Genomic DNA, 24,019 nt, shown 5'->3' on the forward strand with positions numbered 1-24,019 from the left:
CAAAAAGAGCAGAAATAGCGAAGTGGTGAGGAAATTCTGGGTTTTTAAAGCTATGGTGGGATATGCGAAGGGTCATGCCCCTTAAGTCAAGCAGTTGAGTAGACAGTTGCAGTCGAAATCAACGGCCAAGAGTAAGCGCAAGAAATAAGACCCGGGATGAATGCCACGTGGAAGAACGTGGCTATCAATCTCCCGCCACCTGTAAAGAGGAAATTCAAAAAAGGGGGCTAGTCGTCCAATTATTTTATCAAGGGGGCTAGTCATCCAAATCTTTCTCAAAGGGGGCTAGTCGTCCAATTATTTTATCAAGGGGGTTAGTCATCCAAATCTTTCTCAAAGGGGGCTAGTCGTCCAATTATTTTATCAAGGGGGCTAGTCATCCAAATCTTTCTCAAAGGGGGCTAGTCGTCCAATTATTTTATCAAGGGGGCTAATCGTCCAAATATGTTTCAAAGGGGGCTAGTCGTCCAAATCTTTGTCAAGGGGGGCTAGCCGTCCAAATATTTCTCAAGGGGGCTAGTCGTCCAAATTCTTTCTTCAGAGCGAAGGCAGTCGGCAAACTGTTCGCGGTCTTTCCTCAAAAACACTCGCAACACAATCAACGCCCGCACTTCACTCTGAGGGGGCTAGTTGTACCACCAGACATCAAAATAGTACTTATTTTTTCCAATTTATTCAGAGCAAGCGCAACAATTGTCATATATACGCTTACTCTGAGGGGGCTAGTTGTACGGGGTGTCCTACCGGCACCACTTGGTACCGGCAGAACTCCCCGTAGGTAAACTTCAACCTGCAGGTAATCTGGTCATCTTAGGTAAACAGCACCTACCGACAATATTTGCAAAACCCCTACCGGCGGCCTCATGAGGACAACCAACCAAGGGTCACTATCAACAGGTCGCTATCTAACTACAAGGGACCCACCTGATCGTACCTTTGGATTGGTCTATATAAGGAGCACCTCATTTATTGCTAAGAGGTAGACAAACACTAAAACACACTTCTTTTTTACTCTCTGATTAGCTCTTAATCACTTCTTAATCCCTCAGTAATCTTACTTAAGCATCGGAGGGGGATCCTCGAACCACCCCCGAGGCTAGTTAATCCATTCTGTTGTGCAGATATCAATCGGCACTCTCAACAGGAATCAAGTATCCCACAGTCAGCTGTTCTCATTCCACACCCGGAACAATAATTAGTAATTATTTAAGAGAAATGAGGGATTAGATTGAAATTAGTAATTATTTGTACAAAGTGCATTAGTCCCTTTTGACCTTTTTTTCATCATTTTCAACTTTATATTTAAACTTAAATATCTCCAAATACATAGGTTAAAATAATATAAAAATTTAATGTTGTTAAATTACACATTGATATGATCAAAACAAGCTAGATCTCACATGAATGTATTTCGAAATACGTATTGGAAAAAATTAGAAGATTTTCTCCCATTGTAAATAGTGTCAAGATTCCAAAATGGACTAATAATCAAGAAGGGAGGGAGTATGTGTTTTGTACGTGCAATGTACAACATACACCATGTTTAATTAATAATTGACCAATTTAAACTAATTATGTTTTATACACATTTAAAATTTACTATGTCGCTATTTTTGAGTTGTATCTCATATTTTGTCAACCACACATAACAAATACAAATAAATTTTATTTTAATAAAAACATTTCAATTAAAAATTATTGTTTGCGAGTAATTAATAATACTCCATAAAAATTTAGTAATATCCGTATATTACACGAATCCGAATCTAATATGTACCTTAAATAATACTCCCTCCGTCCCTTAATACTCGACCTGTTTTGACTTTTTGCACTATTCACATAATTTACTCTGACCCTATTTTATTTCTAGTATATGAAAACAAATGTTAGTATATAATATATTGTTGGCTTCATCTTAATATATATTTTTAAAATATAATATTTTTATAAGTTTTTATAATATGTAGTTAAAAGAATTGGTGGTCAAAGTTATGCATTGATAAATGTGTCCGGTTAAAACAGGTCGAATATTAAGGGAACGGAGGGAGTATCTAAGGAGGTTGCTCAAACATTTTCCATATAACAAAAAATAACTAGCCACCAAAATCTATACCTGTAACAGTGTAACCTGATTCTAAAAAGGGACCCACTCATGTGTCCGTGAAAATAATACCCGTATTACACGGATCCTACCCCAAACTTTGTCATTTCCCTAATAACTCTACTCACATACTTTCACCCCCACACTTCCTACCTTACACCATCCTCTTAGATCATGCCACATCACCATTTACAACCAATAATATCAACAAAATATGATATCACCAATTACATTTTACCACTTACCATTTGATTAGTTCCACACTTTTCAAGGAGAGAGAAAAATACCTGACCCTTTATTTATTTATTTTTATTTAACTTTATAAAATAAAAAATGAGAGTTTTTTTTTTTTCGATTTGTATAAATTACGGGTTTAAAGTGCCCTACAACTTCGAAGTTCTATCAACACATTTCTCTCTCTCCACTCTATAAGCTGAGTTTGTTTTACCGAGTCGCCGAGTAACCTCGCTCTGCTGCTGACTCGTCCGAGTTCGACCCCGACTCGCTTTCTCTCTCTCCCCCCTACCTCTCGACATGGACGCTTCCAGAGTATTTGTCAAGGATGTTAAGCGCGTCGTCGTCAAGGTATATATATTTTCCACTCAATTTCATTTCATTTGCGTCGGGATATTTTTTTTGTATTCAATTGATTCAATTTCATGCTGATATCAGTGTTGATTGAAGATTCTGATTTATTTGTGAGAATTGAATTTGTCGATGTTTGTCACACTGTGTTGATTCAGTGAGATGTTTTTGGAAAATTATCGATTTTAATATGAATTGTACATAGATTTATTACATTGTTGTAGGCAGGAGAATGCTATTTTGGGCTAATTTAACGAATTGTGTACCTCGAAAAACGTTCTTTGTCCTCAAATTTTGGGAAATTTTAGAAAATGGAGTTTTCTGTTATTTGAGGTTTGCCGAGTAATATCTCCTTATCAAGATTTTGCGACTGTAAATTCAACAACTACACGATATGAATTTAACATTTAACAATATCGAAATGGCCAATTTGATATACGCCTACAATCCTACATGCATGTATAAAATCAAGTAAATTAACTTGGATTTTTCAGTACTTTTGTTACTCTTGAATATTCGAAGGCGAGAGAAATTAAGTATGGTATTGTTTTCCTAGTTTTAGTGGTGTAACCTGACAAAGGGCAGTAATTGTGATACGATGTGATGTGAGCTTGATGGAACTGAGTTTTTTTTTTTTTTTTTTTTTTTTTTTGACTTTGAAAAGTGCATTTATTTTTGTTAAGTGATGTGTGGTGGAAATAAAGGTAGCAACTTTCTGCGATCTCTCGTTTACGAGTCTCGGAAACCTTGTGCAGGGTATCACTGTTGGGCCCCACATGCATTTTCCTGCATTTTTTTTTCTTTTTCACATGTTCATAGGCAATGGTAAAAGTAATAATGGAGGGAGGGAGGAAAATAAAGGGGGGAGGAAGGAAATAGAATTGCTTGAAGTTAACACAGTGTTGAAAGCCATAGTACTTCATACTTCGTGATCAATTCGTTCCATTTTAATAGGCCATATTTGGTTATAGTTATAGAGATCACGAATTCTCTCGAAAAATTATCCTTGATAATTAGAGTATGCAATTAATGAATATGATAATACGGATCAAATCTTTAACTTATTAGATATGAAAAGTTGCCTAACAGTAATATGGTGTATAAAATTGGGAATGAGAGAGTAAGTTTTGAGAGTTTTTTTGTCAGTTGTATTGTTGTTAGGTGACTCTAATTTGTTTAGTGAACATCAATTTATTTGTTCGATAAACAATGGAAAAGAGAGAAGTGGCAGCTAACCTGAAGTACCCTAAGAAAGTAACATGAAGATCATAGAGCTGAAATCCCAGAATTAGCTACTAGTCTAACTACGGAGTACTTCTTATTTAACTAGGTGGATTGGCGTGCTTCAAGGATCAGTAAATATGATGGTGCTTAGATTCATAACTCGCAAGTATTGATGGTCTTTTTCTGCCATACTTGTTGTAGAAGGATTTGAATTTAGCCACACAATCAGAAGGGGGAGAGATATTCTTGCTTAGATTCTATTGTACTTCTTCTGTTAAGTGATGTGACATGTTCTGCGCCCTTCCCTTCTGATATAAAATATTTGAAGTTTGAAAGCCATGCCCTTCTAAAATTCATTTTTCTCCTAAATTTTAAATCTTTGGTTTTGTTCTTTGATACCAATAGGTTGGAACTGCCGTTGTCACGAGAAGTGATGGGAGAATGGCACTTGGAAGACTAGGTGCACTTTGTGAACAGGTGAAGTAGCTGTCATCTCTTTCCAAGTTTTACCTTGGTTGAGCATATATGGGTTCTTTACCTGTATTGTATCTGGTGAAACTTAACCTTTGTCCCAACACTTTTTATTCATGCAGATCAAGGAGTTAAACATTGATGGATTTGAAGTTATTTTGGTGAGTTCAGGTGCTGTTAGTGCTGGTCGTCAGAGGCTTAGATTCAGGAAATTGGTTAACAGCAGGTTTGAGATTTTCTTTCTCTGTAAAGCTTGTCATTGCCTAAAAAGTTAAGCTGTGTCGGATGTAAACTGTAAAGTATTATACTATTTGTTATGCTACAGAAGAAATAATAAATGCATAAAAGAGAAAAAAAAGGGGAAGTTTTCATTCCAGGACCTTCAATCAGTATTAAACGCTAGTTAGCTTCGCGAGTCATTCCTGGAAACTTTTGGCCTTTTCACGGGCTATTCTTGATCTTAGTACTTGGGAGATCTGCTAAAAGAATCTTGGTCCATCAAGAATTCTGGCGAGAGTTGTGATTGTAGATAGATACGCTTAGAGAAGCTACTGTTGTGGGCAAATACTCTTGCATTATTTACGTTGTTTGATGTTAGCTTTGTATTACACAAACTAGCAATTTATTTTTAAACTTTCGGTTGCTTTTTTCTCATGTTAAAAGCTATGTAAAAGGAACTATCACTTGGTAATCTTAAGGTATATTTCAATATTACAGTTTTGCTGATCTCCAAAAACCGCAAGCTGAACTTGATGGGAAAGCATGTGCTGCTGTTGGGCAGAATGGTCTCATGGCTCTCTATGACACATTATTTAGTCAGGTCAATATTTACGCAACTAAATGTCTACTCATGATAAGAAGCTGCCTCTCTTTGGTTGAGGCTTGTTAGCATATGTTGATTACGTAGTGAATGTTTTTTCAGTTGGATCTGACTGCTGCCCAACTTCTAGTTACGGACAACGATTTTAGGGATCCAAATTTTAGATCACAACTTTCTGAAACTGTGAATCAGTTACTGGATTCAAAAGTGGTACCTGTACTAAATGAAAATGATGCAGTAAGTACCAGGAATGCTCCTTATGAGGTATGTGCTGTTTATAAACTTAATTTTCATTGATGGTTTTCTTTTCCCCTTTTGTAACCAGGGTTCTACATTAAACAAGGTAAAAGCCGTGACCAGGATAGCTCAAAACAAGTAATATCATTTGAATACTCACTTTGAAGCTGTTTTTATCATTTTCAAACATTGCTGAAGGGGAAAAGCCAAAAAAAAAAGGGATCTACTTTGAGAAATTTGTTTTTCCATATTTCTGGGTCATTGATGAAACTCTCAAGGCATACCACATATCTGATAGTTGATTATCTATATACTCTAAGCTTTCACTGAGGATGCAGTGTAGTTTAATAACATATCTTAATAATAGATGTGGAAGTAAATTTTCTTGTTTACGACTAATGGTTTCGTTTGCAGTTTTTCATTATTCTAATTGTAAGCACTTTGAGCAGGATTCATCTGGTATATTCTGGGATAACGATAGTTTAGCGGCTTTACTCGCGTTGGAACTAAAGGCAGATCTTCTTGTTTTGTTGAGTGATGTGGACGGTCTTTATAGTGGCCCACCAAGTGATCCACAATCAAAGCTTATCCATACATATGTTAAAGAGAAGCATCAGTCAGAAGTTACTTTTGGAGACAAGTCTAGATTGGGAAGAGGAGGTATGACGGCCAAAGTAAAAGCAGCTGTTCATGCTGCACAGGCTGGTATTCCTGTAATCATAGCTAGGTAAGGCTCTATATGTTTTGTTTGTTTTATAGCTTCTTTTAATTAACGGTCCTTTTCCCCTTAACTAAAGATTATATCTGAATGATAGCATTAATATTTTCCAATAAACTACAAGTGCTATCCCCCTGGTTCTGCTTATAATCGGTAGGGGCATCAGTCACCCTAGTAATCATCTGTATGACCTTATCCTGAAATACACTGTCTAAACCTGCTATTTCACAGGGGAGGAAGGGGGGGGGGGGGGGGGGGAGCAGAGCAACTGAATTGTTTGATTTAGCAATCCGAAAGTTTAATATTTTATCATACTAAGTATGCTGAAAATAAACAGTAAATCTGTTTTAATTAGCAAGTAGAGATGATAAATTGTATGCTGTCAATGCCACCAAATTTGTATGTAGTATCTGTTTTCCACGGAGGCAGATAACAGGAAGAAATGATATTATAGCATATTTATTCTCCCTATAAGAGCATGATTTGTATGTAATTGAGGGTTCCAGATCAACCACAAAAGATATTGTTAAGTTTCTTGGTAAACCTATTTTCTTGATTATCTTACACAATTCCCTTTTCCTGATTGTTATTTGTAACTTTGAAAGTGGCAAGGCAACAGACAATATTATCAAAGTTATCAAAGGCCAGCGTGTTGGCACTCTATTTCACCAGGATGCACATTTATGGTCTTCAGTTAAAGAAACTGGTTCACGTGAGATGGCTGTTGCTGCCAGAGAGTGTTCAAGGAGGCTTCAGGTATTCCTTATTATTGTACTTCGTATATTGTTGTGATTTTCATGTACTTCGTATTATTTTATGCAAATGAAGGCTTCTGTTAGGATTCAAGCTTTTTTACAAGAAAACCAACTTTGAAAAGTGTGTTTTTGCTACTTAAGTTAATTTAATATTTTATATCAACAGGCACTGTCAGCTCAAGAAAGAAAAAAGATCTTGCTAGACATAGCTGACGCCTTGGAAGACAATGAACAACTGATTAAGATTGAAAATGATGCTGATGTTGCTGTTGCTCAAATGGCTGGATATGACAAATCCTTGGTGGCCCGGTTAGCCTTGAAGACTGGCAAGGCAAGACATTGCTTTATATTTTGAATCTTGTTGGCCAAGTTTGGTTTTATAATGTCTGTTTATTCACTGACTTCCCTTAATCACGTGTGACTTTTTTCACTTTTGTTTTCTGGTGGTTTTTTCTTAATGTGCGTTTTTCTTATGCAGATTTCTAGTCTTGCCAAATCGATTCGTGTCCTTGCTGATATGGAGGAACCTATCGGTCGGATTTTAAAGAAAACTGAGGTATGCGGTTTTGTTTTACTTCGAATGCGTCTTTGTTTTATGCTGTAATGTCTATTTTCTTTAAAGAGGACAAAGAAAAAGACTATATTGTACAAAGTATTATTTAGTTTAGTGTTTAGAGGAACCACTATCTGATATTTAGTTGTCTAGTGTGTTTTATTATTATTTCTCCGATCCAAAAAATTTCATTTTAGTATTTTTTTTTTGTTTTGATCCAGAAAGTATTGTTTTACGTTTTGCAAAAAATTGACTGCCTTCCTGCTTTACCCTCAGGGAAAATATTTGTTTGTGGGGTTGAGGTTGAAGACATGTCTTAATACTATTGCTATAAGAAGTCTTAAGCAACCTGGACTTTATGCTGTCATGTTGTGCTTTCAATTTTAAAATGCAGCAAAATTAGCTGATGTCTTAATTTTCCCATGACTTTTGTCCTTTCAGATTGCAGATGGACTCGTCTTGGAGAAGACTTCATGCCCTTTGGGTGTTCTTCTGATTGTTTTCGAGTCTCGTCCTGATGCTTTAGTTCAGGTTTGTATTTTCGATTGGTGTTATTAGCATACAGCCTTGTGTTATCTGCTTAAATTAGTATTGCACTGACTTTGTAGCTTTGTATCCTTTTTCTGTATAGTCTTTAAGAGCGTATAGCCTTTTGGTTTTAGTCCTTATCTTGTTTAGCTTGGGGCTTATCATACGACAATGAGATAGAGATAATAATAGTGGTAGTCGCTTGGAGATGCCATTTTGCAGTGTGGAATCAAACAAAGGCCAATAAATTATGGAATGCACCACGGCAGAAGTTACACTATATTAGCCATATGTGATAGACCATTATGTAACATACTTTTCAAAAGTTACACTTGCAAAATCATAAATAGACCAATGCCTTTCTATATTAGCCATTATAATCCATTGCCAAAGCCATAACACCTCACACATGACCCATATTTTAATCTCTAACAATTATGTAGTAGTGTAGAGGACTAGAGCCTCAAGATTCTTTGTGAAATAACAAGATAAGGTGATTTTTTTACCATGCTCCTGAAAACCTGTTTTATAATCTCTTGAACTATAACTTCCAGTTTTTTTTTGAGGGAAAACTATAACCTCCAGTTGAATTATTTGGTTTGTAAATTTGCACAATGATGGCCGTGGCTCTCAACATTTGCTAGCAAGATCTTGTCCCACAACTACGTGACAATCAATTTGATTGTGACCTTTTCAATGGGTTGCAGTCATTGAATCTGGTGTACGGAAATTCGGGCTTTCTTGAAGCTCTAAAAGATATGGACAATGCCTGGCAATCTTTTTCTCTGATGCATCTGTATAGACATCTGATGAAACATTTCCTTGTAACTGATTTATGACTGGTTTAGCCAATTGGATGTTAGTCTTGCTTGAGAACTCTCATGTTTTCAGCAGGTTGTGTAATAAGCGTTACTCAAGCTTAGTCGGGCATGGGTAGGCAGTGGAGTACAAGTATCCGACTTGACCATGTTAGAAAGTTGCATATTTTGGTCCAAACTTCAAATTGAAGTGTCAGCCTATGATAGAGTGTCGAATGTACGAATAATGTGATATAGCTGAATGAGAGAGTTGAAGTGTTCAAGTAACATAGAATTCCTGCTGTATGATTTGCTTTATATGCCATGAGAAAGAAAATGTCAGAATTAGAGGGCGATTATTATATTTTATAATTCTTATATGAGTTAAAATTTTCCAACACTACTACAAAGATATTTATTTGAATTTCCAGGGTCATTAAAAGTTGTATTCTGGTATAGATTGAGGCTTAGTTAATAGAATTGCTTGTTTGCGTAAATCATTGAAAATGAATGATTTGGGTACCCCGTTCACTTAGTTGGTGCAGAACAATGGTGGAATATTGAGGCTTCCATTGTGTTCGTCAAGAATATCTCCATTATTTAATTGACCATTACTTAAGACTTTCGGTGGTAACTGGTAAGTTGGTATTTGTACTCGTAGCTTTAACATGTAATCCTGAAATCAAATTCAGAATGTGTATAGAAGCTACTGAAGAAGTGTACCATTAAAAAAACAAGGTTTTAAAAGGATTGCTTGATGTTCTTGTTGTATTAAGAGTGTGTCTTGATATTTCTGAGAATTATTGATGACTGCACCAGATACATTACAATGGGTTGAAATTTTTGACTCGTGAGCTTCATTCAGTAGTATTGTAGCAAGGACATGTGGTGCTAGAGTAATATGTTACTAATTTGTTGGTTTCCTCTCTCGACCTTTTTTTGTTTATTCCATAGAGTTATACTCCTATACTTGCTTTTGAGAATGGACTTAGGATCCTCATGGCAGCTTCCTCGTAACTTGAGTACAATGCATTGCTAGATTGGTCAAACAACAGGTATATGATTTTAGGCCAGGAAAAGTTGTACTTGGGGTTGTTGTTTCCTTAAGTTTGTCAATTCTTAGGCAGATAATGGTGGAAAACGTTCCTCAAAGGCAGAGTTTCTACAACAGAAACTTTTTACCCTATTGTTTAGATGAAATTATTTGGATTAGGTTTATGGGTTTAGATTTAATTTCTAATTACACTTATTGTAATGACTTTAGATGGCACTCAGTGTAATGTTAGAATGTAATGTTTTGAGTGTTGAAATATGAATCAGTGCTAATTAATGGCTACAACTCCTGATTGGTGAGGGCCTTTAAGGGTAAGGTTATATATGTGGCCTTTCCAAGACATTGTCCCTGCAAATAAATCCACGTGCTTAATGGTAGTTTTTAGATGTTGTGAATGCTGATGTAATGACATGATAAGAAACATGCAACTATAAGATCTCTCTCCCTATCATCCTCTGATTTGAAAGTCATATGCGACATTTTTCTCAATGCGATATTTTGGCATACTGTATCCTTTCTCTCCTTTTCAAAGAGTGCAAAATTAAACTTGGGTTCACGTCAGATCGAAGCCTAAGGGACCAATATGAATTTTATTGAAATGTAATAGTATTTGCTTAGATCTCAGATGGCTCTTATTCACTAACTCCCTCCGCCGATTGCAGATAGCATCATTGGCCGTTCGGAGTGGAAATGGACTTCTTTTAAAGGGTGGAAAGGAAGCAAAGAGATCAAATGCTATCTTACACAAGGTTCTCTACTCTTCCTTCTTGCGTACATTTTAAGATTGTTTTTGTAAATGCTGAAATTTTACAAGAAAAAAAAAAGAAACATATGATTTTTTGCACAACTGCCATACCAGTGTATCCCACTGTAGGTTATTTTTTTTCTTCTTATTGAACATTTTTTCTTATTCTAGGTCATTACTTCTGCTCTACCAGCCACTGTTGGTGAGAAACTAATTGGTCTGGTCACCACGAGAGAGGAGATTCCTGATTTGCTCAAGGTTATATTTTTAATTATTTTCCCTCAACTTATGATACTGGTAGTCTGTGATAAACTGTACTAAAGCTTTTACTGATGCTGCAGCTTGATGATGTCATTGATCTTGTCATACCAAGAGGCAGCAATAAACTTGTTTCTCAGATTAAAGAGTCAACAAAAATTCCTGTCCTTGGACATGCAGGTATGGTTTAACCTTGACCGGGGTACATGTTCATTGCTTACCTCTTAGGAGGATGACACCATATTGTGTATTGATCAAGCTTCATGGTTTCTTTCTTAGATGGAATTTGTCATGTGTATGTTGACAAATCTGCTAATATGGATATGGCGAAGCAGATTGTTTTGGATGCAAAGATGGACTACCCAGCTGCATGCAATGCTATGGTAAATCACCAGTTCTATTAGTTTCCCTTCATCTTGTACTGACTTATGTTCCTCAAATTAAATGCCGTGATTCTGTTTTGCTTGTTGTGATGTATTTATGTGTATTATCTTCTAGGAAACGCTGCTTGTACATAAAGATCTGCTACAGAATGGAGGCTTGGATGCGCTTGTTACTGAACTTAGATCTGAAGGTATGCGTTATCACTTCACACTTGTCAGTCATTCTTTTTGCTTTTTACAAGAGTCAGAACTTACGCACTTGTGCTGCAGGTGTTGACTTGTTTGGTGGACCAAGAGCCAGTGCCTTGCAAGAGCTTAATATTCCAGCAACTAAAACATTCCATAAGGAGTACAACACACCTGCTTGTACAGTGGAAGTAGTGGATAATGTCCATGCTGCCGTTGAACATATTAATCAACATGGAAGGTAATTTTTCAATTGTGATTATCATCTCTTTCTTGTACATGTATGACAATTCAGTCTTTAGAATTTTGGGCGTGATTTTCTCTTTTGCATTCTGGGATTGCAGTGCACATACTGATTGCATCGTAGCAGAAGACGAGAAAGTTGCTGAAGTATTCTTGAAGCAAGTAGATAGGTGAGGATATTATATTGTGCATGGCGGAGTAATTTATTAGTATGTCTAAGCATCTTTGTCTAATCATCAGAACAACCCTAAATTTGATTTTAAGTAAACTCGGAGCATTGGATATGCTACCTATCTACTTGTCTTTTGCTTTCTGGCCCACTCGGCCACTCAGGCTTGAACATTGATTGTCAAGATGTTTTTATGATGATGTTTTATGTTAATATGCAGTGCTGCTGTACTTCACAATGCAAGTACGAGATTTTGTGACGGGTTTCGTTTTGGGCTGGGTGCTGAGGTATATTTTTGGAAAATTCATTGAATTGATACAACTTCTTTGGTATTATTTGAAACCTAACTCATCCCACAATTTTGTGAACACTAACAGGTCGGGATAAGTACAAGTAGGATTCATGCCCGAGGTCCAGTTGGAGTGGAGGGGCTATTAACTACGAGATGGTATGTTCATGCTAATATTAAAGTACTATATTCTCAGTTACAGATAGTTGTTCATGAAGTTAACTTGGTTTTGGTGATATGGATGTGATACAGCATGCCATCTAGCTTGATTAGGTTGCCATATCTAATTTGCTTTGTCATTTTTGCCCTGCTGCCATTCCCATCTGTATTCGTTAAGAAACAGTGATGATTGTTGTAGGGCGTCAAAATCTTCTGTCCTACATTTTTCGAGGGTATTAATAGTGTATTCTGTGAAAGGAGCAATAGCATATTAGCAATTTAGCATGCAAGAACCTTCATTTCTGGTCTTGTTCCTTAAATGGTTACCTAATTTGAAATGTTACTGCTGTTCATCGCAGGATTCTCAAGGGAAATGGGCAAATCGTTGACGGTGACAAAGCCGTGGTATATACGCACAAAGACCTTCCAATTGCGTCATTAACTCTTTAAATTTTAGTTTAACACCTATTATTGTTACCATCGATCTCTTCCTTGGACCCCCAATAGTAGTGCAGTTTGTGTGGGGGAAAAGGATCTGCATTTTTCTTGTCCTCTCTCCCGCTGCCTTTTGGGAAGTCTTATGTATGTCCGTAGTTTTTACTTCTGACCCTTCCCCGTCTATTGTAGAGGCTATTTATTAGAATAAACGATTACCTAATTTCAACAAGGTTTTCAGTTATATACACATTATTGTAGTTTCAGTTAAGCAAGTTGGTAATTTTCTACATCCAAAACTGAACAAGTTCAAATTCATGTAGCATATCAAATTCAGAAACTCAGGTCTTTGGGATCATGATCTGGGAATGAAAGCAGTAAAAGAAAACAAATTTTATCGTTTATTCTCAGAGAAACTTTAAGGTACTTTCACTTATTCTTGGATATAAACACCACAAACTTCATTGGTCATGAAAACCGAAAAGAATAGCAGCAGAAGAAAACAAAGGCTACAGGAAGTTAGGGAGCAAAGCTATTAAGAGGGCAGCGTTCCTACTAATATTGCTTGAACTTCTGAGAAATGAAGCAAATTGTCCAAAAAATATACGTTTAATAACTCTGCTTCTTATATTATGCATATCAAAACTACAAGCAGCAAAACAATCTTATAAATGTCACTAAGATCTTGTTTATGGAACAGAATTCCTGCCATTAAAAGGCCAGTAGCCTATGCCTCGACAAATTTCTTGACGTCCTTGAGCCACCTTACGTACTCCTTGTTATCCTTCTCAATCATGTACTCGTGCAAGAAGTTAGTTGTGCTTGGCTTGACACCTCGAATCTCCAGATACTTGTGGAAGGCCTTTTGTAGATTTTCATCCAAATCACTATAAAATAGTAAGGAAAGTTTAACAGAGTAAATGCACTAGTCAGAAAAATAGAACATGAATGAATGCTCAATGTTTTCAAAATCACTGAATATAGAACAATGAATAAAGATACTTACAGGAAATCAGGACCCTCATACGCAAGTTCGTCTTCAGCTTCCGAATTTTTAAGCGAGAGACTGTTGATTGAGATTTCATCTGGATAAGCAGTGCAATCAAATTCCAACGACAGACCGTCTTTCTTGGAAACAACTACAAGAAGTGGTACACTTGATTGGGAACTTGTCTCCCCCTCTTTACCATCCTCGTCTGCATCGTCGTCCTCATTGTCTTCCTCATCTTCCTCACCAGTTATAAGGCTGGGCATGGATACTTCCACTACAATGTTTTCACCCTCGTATTCTCTTGTCAAGGTCACAGTTTGTTCTCCAACATTGTCCTTAATTTCAAAAGGGAAGCCTTTGGGAACCTCTACAGTCTGCAAATACAGGAAATGTTCAAACAACAGCCACATAAAATCCAGCTATCCACGAAAATTGCAAGAGACACATTATATATGAGTACCTTCATCAATTTGAAAATTTTATTAAAAGCCAGTCAACAATTTCAAGCATTTTCCAATAATCAATTTCCAATAAAACAGCATATCATGCAAAAGCAAAGAGATGAAAGTTCAACATACACCAAAAGCCAATGCGGCTTTAGGGGCGGATGAAATGATGGAGTACTTCCTTTCAAGTGCAAAACCAGCATACAAGATTTATCACACAAGGTAACACCTAGAGAACAGTATCATCATGATTAAATTAAAACCAGGAAGCAAATAAAGCAACACATATGTTACATGTTTGAGGTTCCTGAAAAATCAATAAAAATCATAAGTGCAAAACATTTTCAGCAACTTGTTTTAGAAATTTCCTATTTCCTTTTCCCCTTCATCCGAGATCAGCCATGGTATAAATGTGTCATCCATCTATATTCACAATTTATCAACTCTAGATTTTAGGTATAAATGTGGCATCCATCTACATTCACAATTTATCAGCTCTAGATTTTAGGGTGAACAATATGTTATAAGAAAAACTTTCACATCAGCATTTCAATAATTTCTGACTACAATTTCCTGCTGACATTTCAATCTACAGCATTTGTTAATTTATTGAAGACCAACAACATAGAATAATAGCATAAACGAAGCACAAAATCACACAAATTGAAACAATAACAACAAAACATAGCAAAACAACTCCTTACACCCAAAAATTAAGTAAATCTTCTGGACAATTTACCCAATTTTTAATGTAACAAGCAGAAGCAAAAAAAAGATAAATTGAAGCAATTAAACCAAATCAAAAGAAACCCTAATAAAAAAACTTAACGAAATCCTCAGTTTAACAAACTCAAAAGAAACCCTGTTAATTAGATCAGGAGAAATAGGAGAAAGAGGACCTGATCGTTATCCTCAGACTCCTCGACGACATCGATTTCGCTTTGAAGGACTTCAAGAAGCTTGGTGCTGGACGACGGAGATTTGGTGGCAACTTCGGAGGAGAAGTTGCGGGTGGAAGAGCATGCGGCAGAGCGGACAAACTGGGGAGAGAGAGACGCGCGTTTGATGACGGAGGCTATGGCGGCGGAAGATTGGAAGTTTCTCTGCAATCCGATGAGACGAGAAGCGAGTGGGGCCGCCTTTCGTGCGGATCTTTGGAAAATTGCAGAGAACGCCATTGATGAATTCGGAGAGAGATGGAGGAATCTGGTTTTAGGGTTTAAGGAAAATGATGAGTGATTGTATTTTGCTGAAATGAAGAGGTTTAGGGTTTAAGAAGCTCGGTGGATAAAGGGTAATATAGTCATTTCAGTATTTCAGAGGCGGTCATTCAGTCATTCAGGGGGCTAGATTAAAATGAAATGCTCTATATGTTCAACTAGATTAGGTCCCGTGCATATTTGAAAATTTTAATTGAATTATTTATCCAATCTATTGCGTAATTAATAATCTCGAATGTACTCATTTTATCATATTTTAACTTACTACGTATTATATATTTTATATGTTTAATATAATGATCTAACTAAAATATTTGATATATTTAATATGCTAATTTGGCCAAAACATTGAGTAAGAATATTTTCTATTACTGATATGACAGTTTGACTAAAATATTACCAAAATTTTAATAATGGCATAATCCATAATCCTATATTTTGTTTTCATATATAAACAATTATACAAAAGGAGAGAAAAAAAAAAAAAAAAGTAAATATGTCTTCTTAAGAAGAAGTTTTTGGCGGGAAAATTTTTCACCAGGAAGTGACATGTATCATTCCTGGTGTCTCTTTTAGTATATAGTAATAGATACAAATTCATTTTATCAACTCATATGCATATTTTACACTCAACTCTTAATAAAGTAAATTTTAGCTCTGGACAATAAAAAAAAAGTACGACGAGAGTATTACACTTAACATTTAACACTTAACACTAAAGGGTTTGTATCCCTCAAAAAAAAAAAAAACTGAGGGTCTGTTTGGCAATTGTATCTTTGTATTTTTTTTTTTTAAAATTATTATTATTGAATTTTGGCTTTTTAATGTGGTCAAACAACCAGAAAATTTGTTTGGTAATTGATTATTTGGTTGGCTGAAAATTCAGTTTATCCGTCAAAAATGAAAAGCTAATGTTACTAGCATTTAAGGGTTGACATGCACAATACTGCCAGGTTACGATTTCAATTTTGGTCACAGAGAATGAAAGAGGCCTGGATATGTACGGGAGACTGCCCTTCCAAGCTTCTTTTTTCAAGAGTCAGGAAACGACAAGTTTCTAATTCTATTCTCAAGTTACGAAATAATTTAGGGCAGATGAAAGAAGGCCAAGATGAAGTGGAAGATATTCTTGTTTCAAATTTAAGATCAGTTTATTTGGCTAATATCCCTCTCCTTGTGGATTCAGAGATCGAAAATGTTCTTCGAGAAATGGCTCTTCCTCATCTATCAGAGTTGGAAATTGAATATCTCCTTAGGCCTTTCTCGGATTTTGAAATCAAGACAGCCATGTTTGCAATAAAAGGTTCTACTTTTCCTGGTTCTGATGGAATTTATGTGAATTTCTATAAACAACATTAGAAAGTTGTAGGGAATTCGGTAATAGATGGTATCCAACAATTTTTATCCATTGGTTTCTTACTGAAACAATGGAATCAAACCTTATGGTTATGTTTCCTAAGGTTTTTTCTCCAGAAGAAGCTTCCCATCAGCGTCCGATGAGTTTGCGCAACACTATTTACAAGTGTGCTTCTATATAAGTGTTTAGTAATCGTCTCAAAGTGGTGTTTCCTTCATTGATTGATGAATCATATCTCAACCTGCGTTTATTCTTGGAAGGTATATGTCGGACAATGTCCTTCTTAGTCATGAGTTATTAACTTTCATAAATTGTAACACCCCGACAATTCTCTCTTTTCTAAAATAATCTTTTAATATAAAACGTAGAGAATTATCAAGGCATTATCGCCCGTGTGAAAACGTAACGGCTTATTCAGAATTTTGCAGCGGAAAACATAAAACTAACTTTTAGGTTCATAAATAATCGATTACATATTAAGTCCAAAACCAATTAACGGAAATAAGGAAATACGAATAGTACGACAAATTTCAAATCCAAATTAACAAACCAAATCATTTAACAAAACAAATCTAACTACAAGCTCTCTAATCCCGATCCCAATGATGCATCATCTTCAAACCTGTAGATGGGCAACGCTTATTGATCCTTAGAGACTGCTCACCAAAGATGGTTCATCACAGGATCAATAAAGCATAGCCATGATCAACACACACCAACAAAGCACGTAATCAGCAAAGCTGAGTACTACATACTAAAACAATAATAATCCTAACATGATACTATTAAACGAACAACCCTAACATGATACTAATGAACATAAATAAGGGCAGACAAAACATGATAATTTGACGACCATACTTGACTAGACTAGGCTAGACTTATAACAATAATATTATTTTAGTTGAAATAGACAATGGACCGAGTTGTCCGTCCAACAGTCTTCACTAAGGAAGACGAGGTACGGGCGCGACTCCGTAACCTCACTGACCTGCGATATCGAGGAACGTTTGAATAAAAATAGAACACGGTGATCAATCCGGTCCCAGAAAAGGCCATGGGCTACCACCATGAACCCCAACTCCTGTTTGTTCGTCACTTTAGACGTGCACAGTCTAAAGCTATTGCTACCCAGTTTCACTTTACATGATTTACAAATTGAGACTCTGTTATGACTCAACAATCACATAAGGCATACAATCCACATTTGTTCACAACTGTTTTTATCTTGGAATTAAGTAAGTGGTCATAAAAGCATCAATCAAGACTCATTCCAATTTATCCAACCTTTCCTTTAACCATGATCAACCCCTGTATATGGGTGTAAAGTTTCAACTTACTAAACAAGGTCCACCGCCCTCATAAAGTAGTGAAAGCTAAAAAGGAACAACGATCGATCAATCCAAACCAACATATATAGAATAGTCTAGTGTTCCCAACCAACATGTTTGTATCAATCATCCATACTAACATGTTATAATTCTCATAATGCAATATAAGTTCAATTTGTCCGTCCAACAGTATTAAACATGCAATTTCAACATAACCAAGTTCGTCAATAATATCAACATCACCAAGTTCAACAATAATATCAACATAACCAAGTTCATCAACAATTTCAACATGGTTTCAACAAATAGCACGCATTCCAAGCACACAGGTATGTACGTACCTTGTGTAAACAAAATGCGAGACCACTTTAATAATTCAAAAGTCGCCTACGGAGAATTCTCCACCTAACAACAACCAATATAGACTCATATCAATTCACATTGAATTTTCAGCAACATTGGGGAGCTTCAAATCCCTCCTAAACATAATTAGAACATTTCCCAATATCGAAACTTGAACATTTGGTTTCCTAGCATCATAATTATTATATTAATTATTGAAATTCGTTGAAAACTCTTCAAAGCATCATACTTTAAATTTCCAGCAATATAACTAATTCCAAACTACTCCAAAACATCATTAACATGTTTGAAATCATAAAAACAATAACTTTCATAATTTATAATCATCCTATTATGATTTTAAAACTATTAAAACCTTAAAAATTCATGCTTTAATAATTAAAATTCTTATTTCAATCCAATTATATAATCTGAAAATTAAATCAGTTTATAATATCAACATATAATTTGAATTCTAAATATAAATTCTCAAAACTAATAATTTAAATCAAGAAAACGCTAATTAAATTATTAAAACATAAATATTACATTAATTACATAAAAGGGTAAAGGATTAACCAAAAAAAGAGAGGAGAGGGGAGCTGCTGGCCGGCAGGCAGGGCGGCGCGGCAACAGAACTGGGCGGCGACGCTGGTCGGAGGAGTGCGGCGGAAGGTGTCGGCGTCCGCGCGGTGGTTGTTGGTGGTGCTGTGCAAGAAAACGATTAAGGAGGGCAACGAAAGGGGAGAATGAAGCAAGAGGTGAGAGGAAGGAGGTGCTTTACCGGCGGCGAAAAATTGTTATGGGCGCGGCTGGTGGCGCGATGGTGGTTGCTGCGAACGAAACTGCGAGTGAGGAGGAGGGATGAAACAACAGAGAAAGAAATAAGGGAGAAGGAGAAGAGAAGGAGGAAGGAGGTCGAAACCTTACCAGTGGCGACGGGTGATGGTGGTCCGACGGCGAGGGAGGCTGCAGCAACGAAAGTGAAGGCGGGAGAGAGGAACGACAGTGAGGAGGGTGTTTGATGATGTACGTGATTTTGAAGGAGGATGGAAGGGTTTTGGTTTGCCTTGTTTCCACGTGAATTTGAAAAGAGAAAGGGAGTATTGGTTTGGGTTTTGTTTTTATTTTTGGTTTGGGCTTTTCCCACTTGGGCTAGGAGTAGGATTTAAGTTGTTAGAATCCAAATTTCTAATTTCAATCGAACGTGTTTTTGTAAAACGAATTCGTTTCAATGTAAAGTTCTAAAATTATTTTGATTTCCTAAATCGTTAAAGAATTTAAAATGTAATTAACTAAAATAAATATACGTTAATTATATATTTATTATTAAAATTCGTAAATTCTATTAAAATATAAATAACTATACGTTAAAATATATTAATAAAATCTATAAATTTATGGGGATTACAATCTACCCCTCTTAAAAGAAGTTTAGGCCCGAAACTTGACACGAAAATTCACCCATTTCTCAAAGGTTTTCAACTTATTCTTACTGGAGAAGTACTCTGTGCCACTCTTGTGCACTCTTTTGCCAACTAAAAGTTACTTGTAATATTCAAGAACACGTTTTCTTATGCGGAGAATCTATTTGTTTTGCATCAACTTGTAAAATTTGCTAAAATAAGCAATAAAATGCATAAAAATTCCATAAAATAGGTAAAAAGCGCGAATTTCTATCGCATTCTACCCCCCTTAAAGAAAACGAGTTACGCCCTCGTAACTCACCTCAGGGAATAGCTGACCAAAATTCTCTTTCGACGAATTCTATCCTCAAAATTCCAATTTCACGAAAACTACTCACTTTAGACTTTTCACAACAGATGACGAAACAAAAGAACAAGTCACCACGAATTAATTATTGCTTAACTTGCGCGGAGTTAATAGAAAAGTACCAGAATCTATATCGGAAGATCGTTCATCCTCATTCTGATTCATCATGTATAACTTTCCTGGAGCCTTATCCGGGTTGTTGTTATCATTTGCAGGCTTATTATAGTTCTCTTGATTGTTTTGTGCCCCTCCAGGCTTTGAATTTTGACCTCCAGACTGGTTAAACCTCACTTGGTTTCCACCTCCATTACTATTTTGTTCCTTTCTGTGCTTAGTGAAGCACTCATACTCCCTATGTCCCCTTTTCTGACAATAGTTGCAGGTCACTAATTCTCCTTTGCAGTTCTTACCAGGGTGATTGTTACTGCACATCTTGCAATGATGCACTCTCTCAGATTGGTTCGAGTTGTTGTGGTGCCGCTGATTGCTTCTTCCTTGAAAATTTTGTTAGGTAATTATGATACATATGATATTACATAAATCATGCGGAAACAACCATTAACCCAGGAATACATATTATTTACACATAATCATATAGCATAATTTAGATGCATACTCTTTGTTGCGTGCCTTCCCTAGCTGCGCCCGAACCGAACAAGAACAAGTCTTTAGGACTCCAAGTGTCGTCCCTCCGTAGATAGTCCACAGCACGTCCGGATCCGCCTTAAGATTGACCAACTAGAATCACCCTTAAGGTACTAGAATTTTCGGCACTATTGAGCAAGGAATGTGGCTGAATTTTTCTCTCAAAACTCACTTTGAATACTTGAATTAATCTCTGAAAATATGTGACCCTAGGCACGTATTTATAGAGTTATGGAAAAGGGAATTGTAATCCTAGTAGGACACGAATTAATTAAACTTAGAATCCTACAAGAACTCTAATTAATTAATTTATCCTTTTAGGAATAGGAATTTAATCATATACTAACTCTAATAGTTTTAGGAATCATGCATGAACACAAACTCACACACACACGGCATCCACAAGGGCCGCCCATGCGCGTGCGTGCGAGCAGCAGCCCACGCAGCGAGGCCCACGCAGCCGTGGCCTTGGCGCGCGCTGGGCCTGCCTTGCGGTAGGCCTGGGCGCTGCCTTGGCTGGGCTTGTGGCGCGCGTTTGGCTTGCTGGGCGATGGCCCGGCTTCGTGCTGGGCCTTCGTCCGGCAGGCCTCGTCCGATGCTAATTCGTACGATACGCTTCCGATTAAATTCCCGGTTCCGGAATTCATTTCCGATACGAACAATATTTAATATTTCCGATTCCGGAATCAATTTCCGTTTTGAACAAATATTTAATATTTCCGTTTCCGGAATTATTTTCCGATTCCGATAATATTTCCGATTCTGACAATATTTCCGTTTCCGGCAATATTTCCGATTCTGGTAATATTTCCATTTCCGATAATATTTTCCGATACGTACCATGTTTCCGTTTCCGGCAACATCTACGACTTGGATAATATTTATATTTCCGATACGATCCATATTTCCGTTTCCGGCAATATCATCGTTTCCGGAGTATTCATTTCTTGCCTGTGACGATCTCAGCTCCCACTGAAACCAAGATCCGTCGATTCCGAATATCCATAGATGGAGTATCTAATGCCATTAAATACTTGATCCGTTTACGTACTATTTGTGTGACCCTACGGGTTCAGTCAAGAGTAAGCTGTGGATTAATATCATTAATTCCACTTGAACTGAAGCGGCCTCTAGCTAGGCATTCAGCTCACTTGATCTCACTGAATTATTAACTTGTTAATTAATACTGAACCGCATTTATTAGACTTAACATAGAATGCATACTTGGACCAAGGGCATTATTTCCTTCAAATTTCCATTTCCACTCTCATTCCGATTCACGTTTCTATTCTTCTTGAAATTCCCTCGGTTTTTCCCAACATCAAACTCTTTTCTTTTCTCCCCCAACAACATTTTTCTTGTCCCTTCTAGACTGTAAACCATGAATATGGGCGGTTCTCTCATACACATTCTCTAAAGGTGTAAAGGTTTCTCCACCTAATCCCAACTGGATCTCATCGGTCAACCCTTGCTCAAACATCTGAGCCTTTATCTCCTCTGTGGCTACAACCTCAGGTGCAAACTTTGACAGCGCTATAAATTTGCTATAATATTCAGCGATGGTCATACTCCCCATCCCAAGGTTTATGAATTCCTGCGCTTTTCGTTTTGTTATAAAAGGAGGATAAAACTTTTCCCTCAATGCAATAACAAATGAGTCCCAATTAAATCCCTCGGCAGTACTTAGCCTAGTTTCATTCTCTCTCCACCACATATCGGCTTCATCTTTTAGGTAAAGGACAGCTTGACCTACTCTCATACTCATAGGGCAACTCACAGCCTCAAACAGTTTCTCAAACTCCCTAATCCAATTTTCTAAGGAGGTAGGGTCTGATTGCCCCTTGAAGTATGGTGGTTTAACCCTAGCAAGTCTTTCAAACATTTCCCCTGCAGAATTGGGGCGCTCAGTTCTTTCCTGAGTCAGCTTTTCCGCCAAGAGGCGAATAGCAACGGCTAGATCATTGTTGTTGTCCATTCTAGAACGCGACCTGCAATTAGTATACTCTACTTTAGGTTCGAAACATCACCTATACGTCATCCCATACAATTCAATACTTGAATTGACCATAAAGATCGCCTCAACCAACAATGTTCACATTAATACACATCATTTATGAAGGCACGACAATCGTTTACGAAGGTGCAACGATCGTCTACAAGATACAATAATCATTGAAAAATAATCATCCTCAATAATTCACGAAAGACATTCACACACTGCACATAAGGCATAACATTTTGAATCATATGGGTCATGAGGGTCTAGATTGGCCCTCATTTCCTTTATGTACTCAAATCATTTAATATTATTGTGGAAATTAAATTGATCCACAATTCACACTGAGTATGCAACCAATAGAAAAATTAATCCATGACGTGTTACCTAAAGGTTGGGGTATTATGGAATCCTCAAAATAGAATAAAGAACAATTCCTTGAAAACTTTATCTTTTATTGCTAACTCCATAAAGGTTTATTACATCCTTCAAAATAATAAAGAACATTTCAAACTTCAATAAACTATAACCTTAAACTGTTGTAGCTTTGCTACTTATTCTTTAAAACATAAAAGAGCTAATTAACTATTTATGACTTCAAAATATTTGTGGCCTCTTGCCTATCCATCGCTCCTGAAAGCTTTCGGAGTGAACTTTAGATCTCAAGATCATCGAACTCTTCTTCAGGGTCTTCATCGGTGTCTTCCTCAGGGTTTGCATCTTCTTCCATGTCTTCATCTTGATTAGGCTCACTTGCCATCTCCTGTTCACTTTCGAGCTCTTCATCTGAATCACTAGAAATCTCAATGGTTGGCTCATGGGCCGCTGGGTTAGGATTCTCTGCCTCAACATCTACATTCTCATTCTCCACAGCTACATCATTTTCCTCTAGGTCATTATTTACACTTACTCCCATAGGTTCTTCTGTAACTGCATCTCCAACATGACTCCCTACGATTTTACCGTCTCTAAACCCACTTTCTGCCGCCTCAATAATGGTGGTCAGAATTTCTGAATCATATTTCCATCTACCATCCCAAGTCCCATACTTAGCCAAGTTTGGAGTTCCATTATCAGAATGCATGTCTTTAAACTTTTCCTTGAGTTCTAGGTATGGAAATTTGTTAGGTAAGCAATTAATGATAGTGGCTGCTATGGTATCCTTTCTCATTAAGATAGGTTGCCCTTGAACTTTAGCATGATATTCA

The 24,019-nt window shown here is 36.7% G+C and overlaps 2 protein-coding genes across 3 annotated transcripts; one reads left to right on the top strand and one right to left on the bottom strand.

Annotated features, from left to right (window-relative positions):
* The first annotated feature begins 2,342 nt into the window (after positions 1-2,342).
* On the top strand, positions 2,343-12,981 carry LOC110785480 (delta-1-pyrroline-5-carboxylate synthase). Of its 2 annotated transcripts, XM_021989925.2 has the most exons (21): positions 2,483-2,686; positions 4,316-4,387; positions 4,504-4,607; positions 5,099-5,201; positions 5,304-5,438; positions 5,527-5,544; positions 5,888-6,165; positions 6,762-6,912; positions 7,078-7,242; positions 7,390-7,467; positions 7,906-7,995; positions 10,506-10,592; positions 10,760-10,846; positions 10,930-11,026; positions 11,126-11,229; positions 11,345-11,420; positions 11,500-11,656; positions 11,760-11,828; positions 12,048-12,114; positions 12,205-12,275; positions 12,635-12,981. In XM_021989925.2, the coding sequence occupies exons 1-21, from the start codon at positions 2,636-2,638 to the stop codon at positions 12,723-12,725; spliced, it is 2,151 nt and encodes a 716-aa protein (XP_021845617.2). In that variant the 5' UTR covers positions 2,483-2,635; the 3' UTR covers positions 12,726-12,981. The 2 variants fall into 2 exon arrangements, with proteins under 2 accessions (XP_021845616.2, XP_021845617.2); XM_021989924.2 differs by lacking the exon at positions 5,527-5,544 and having other exon boundaries at positions 2,343-2,686; positions 5,304-5,465.
* Positions 12,982-13,259: 278 nt separating this feature from the next.
* On the bottom strand, positions 13,260-15,403 carry LOC110785481 (uncharacterized protein At2g39795, mitochondrial). Its single transcript, XM_021989926.2, has 3 exons — positions 15,047-15,403; positions 13,717-14,075; positions 13,260-13,597 (listed from the first exon to the last, which is right to left on the bottom strand). The coding sequence occupies exons 1-3, from the start codon at positions 15,323-15,325 to the stop codon at positions 13,438-13,440; spliced, it is 798 nt and encodes a 265-aa protein (XP_021845618.1). The 5' UTR covers positions 15,326-15,403; the 3' UTR covers positions 13,260-13,437.
* Positions 15,404-24,019: the final 8,616 nt, after the last annotated feature.

This window comes from Spinacia oleracea, chromosome 1 (assembly GCF_020520425.1).
Source record: "Spinacia oleracea cultivar Varoflay chromosome 1, BTI_SOV_V1, whole genome shotgun sequence".
NCBI classification, from domain to species: domain Eukaryota; kingdom Viridiplantae; phylum Streptophyta; class Magnoliopsida; order Caryophyllales; family Amaranthaceae; genus Spinacia; species Spinacia oleracea.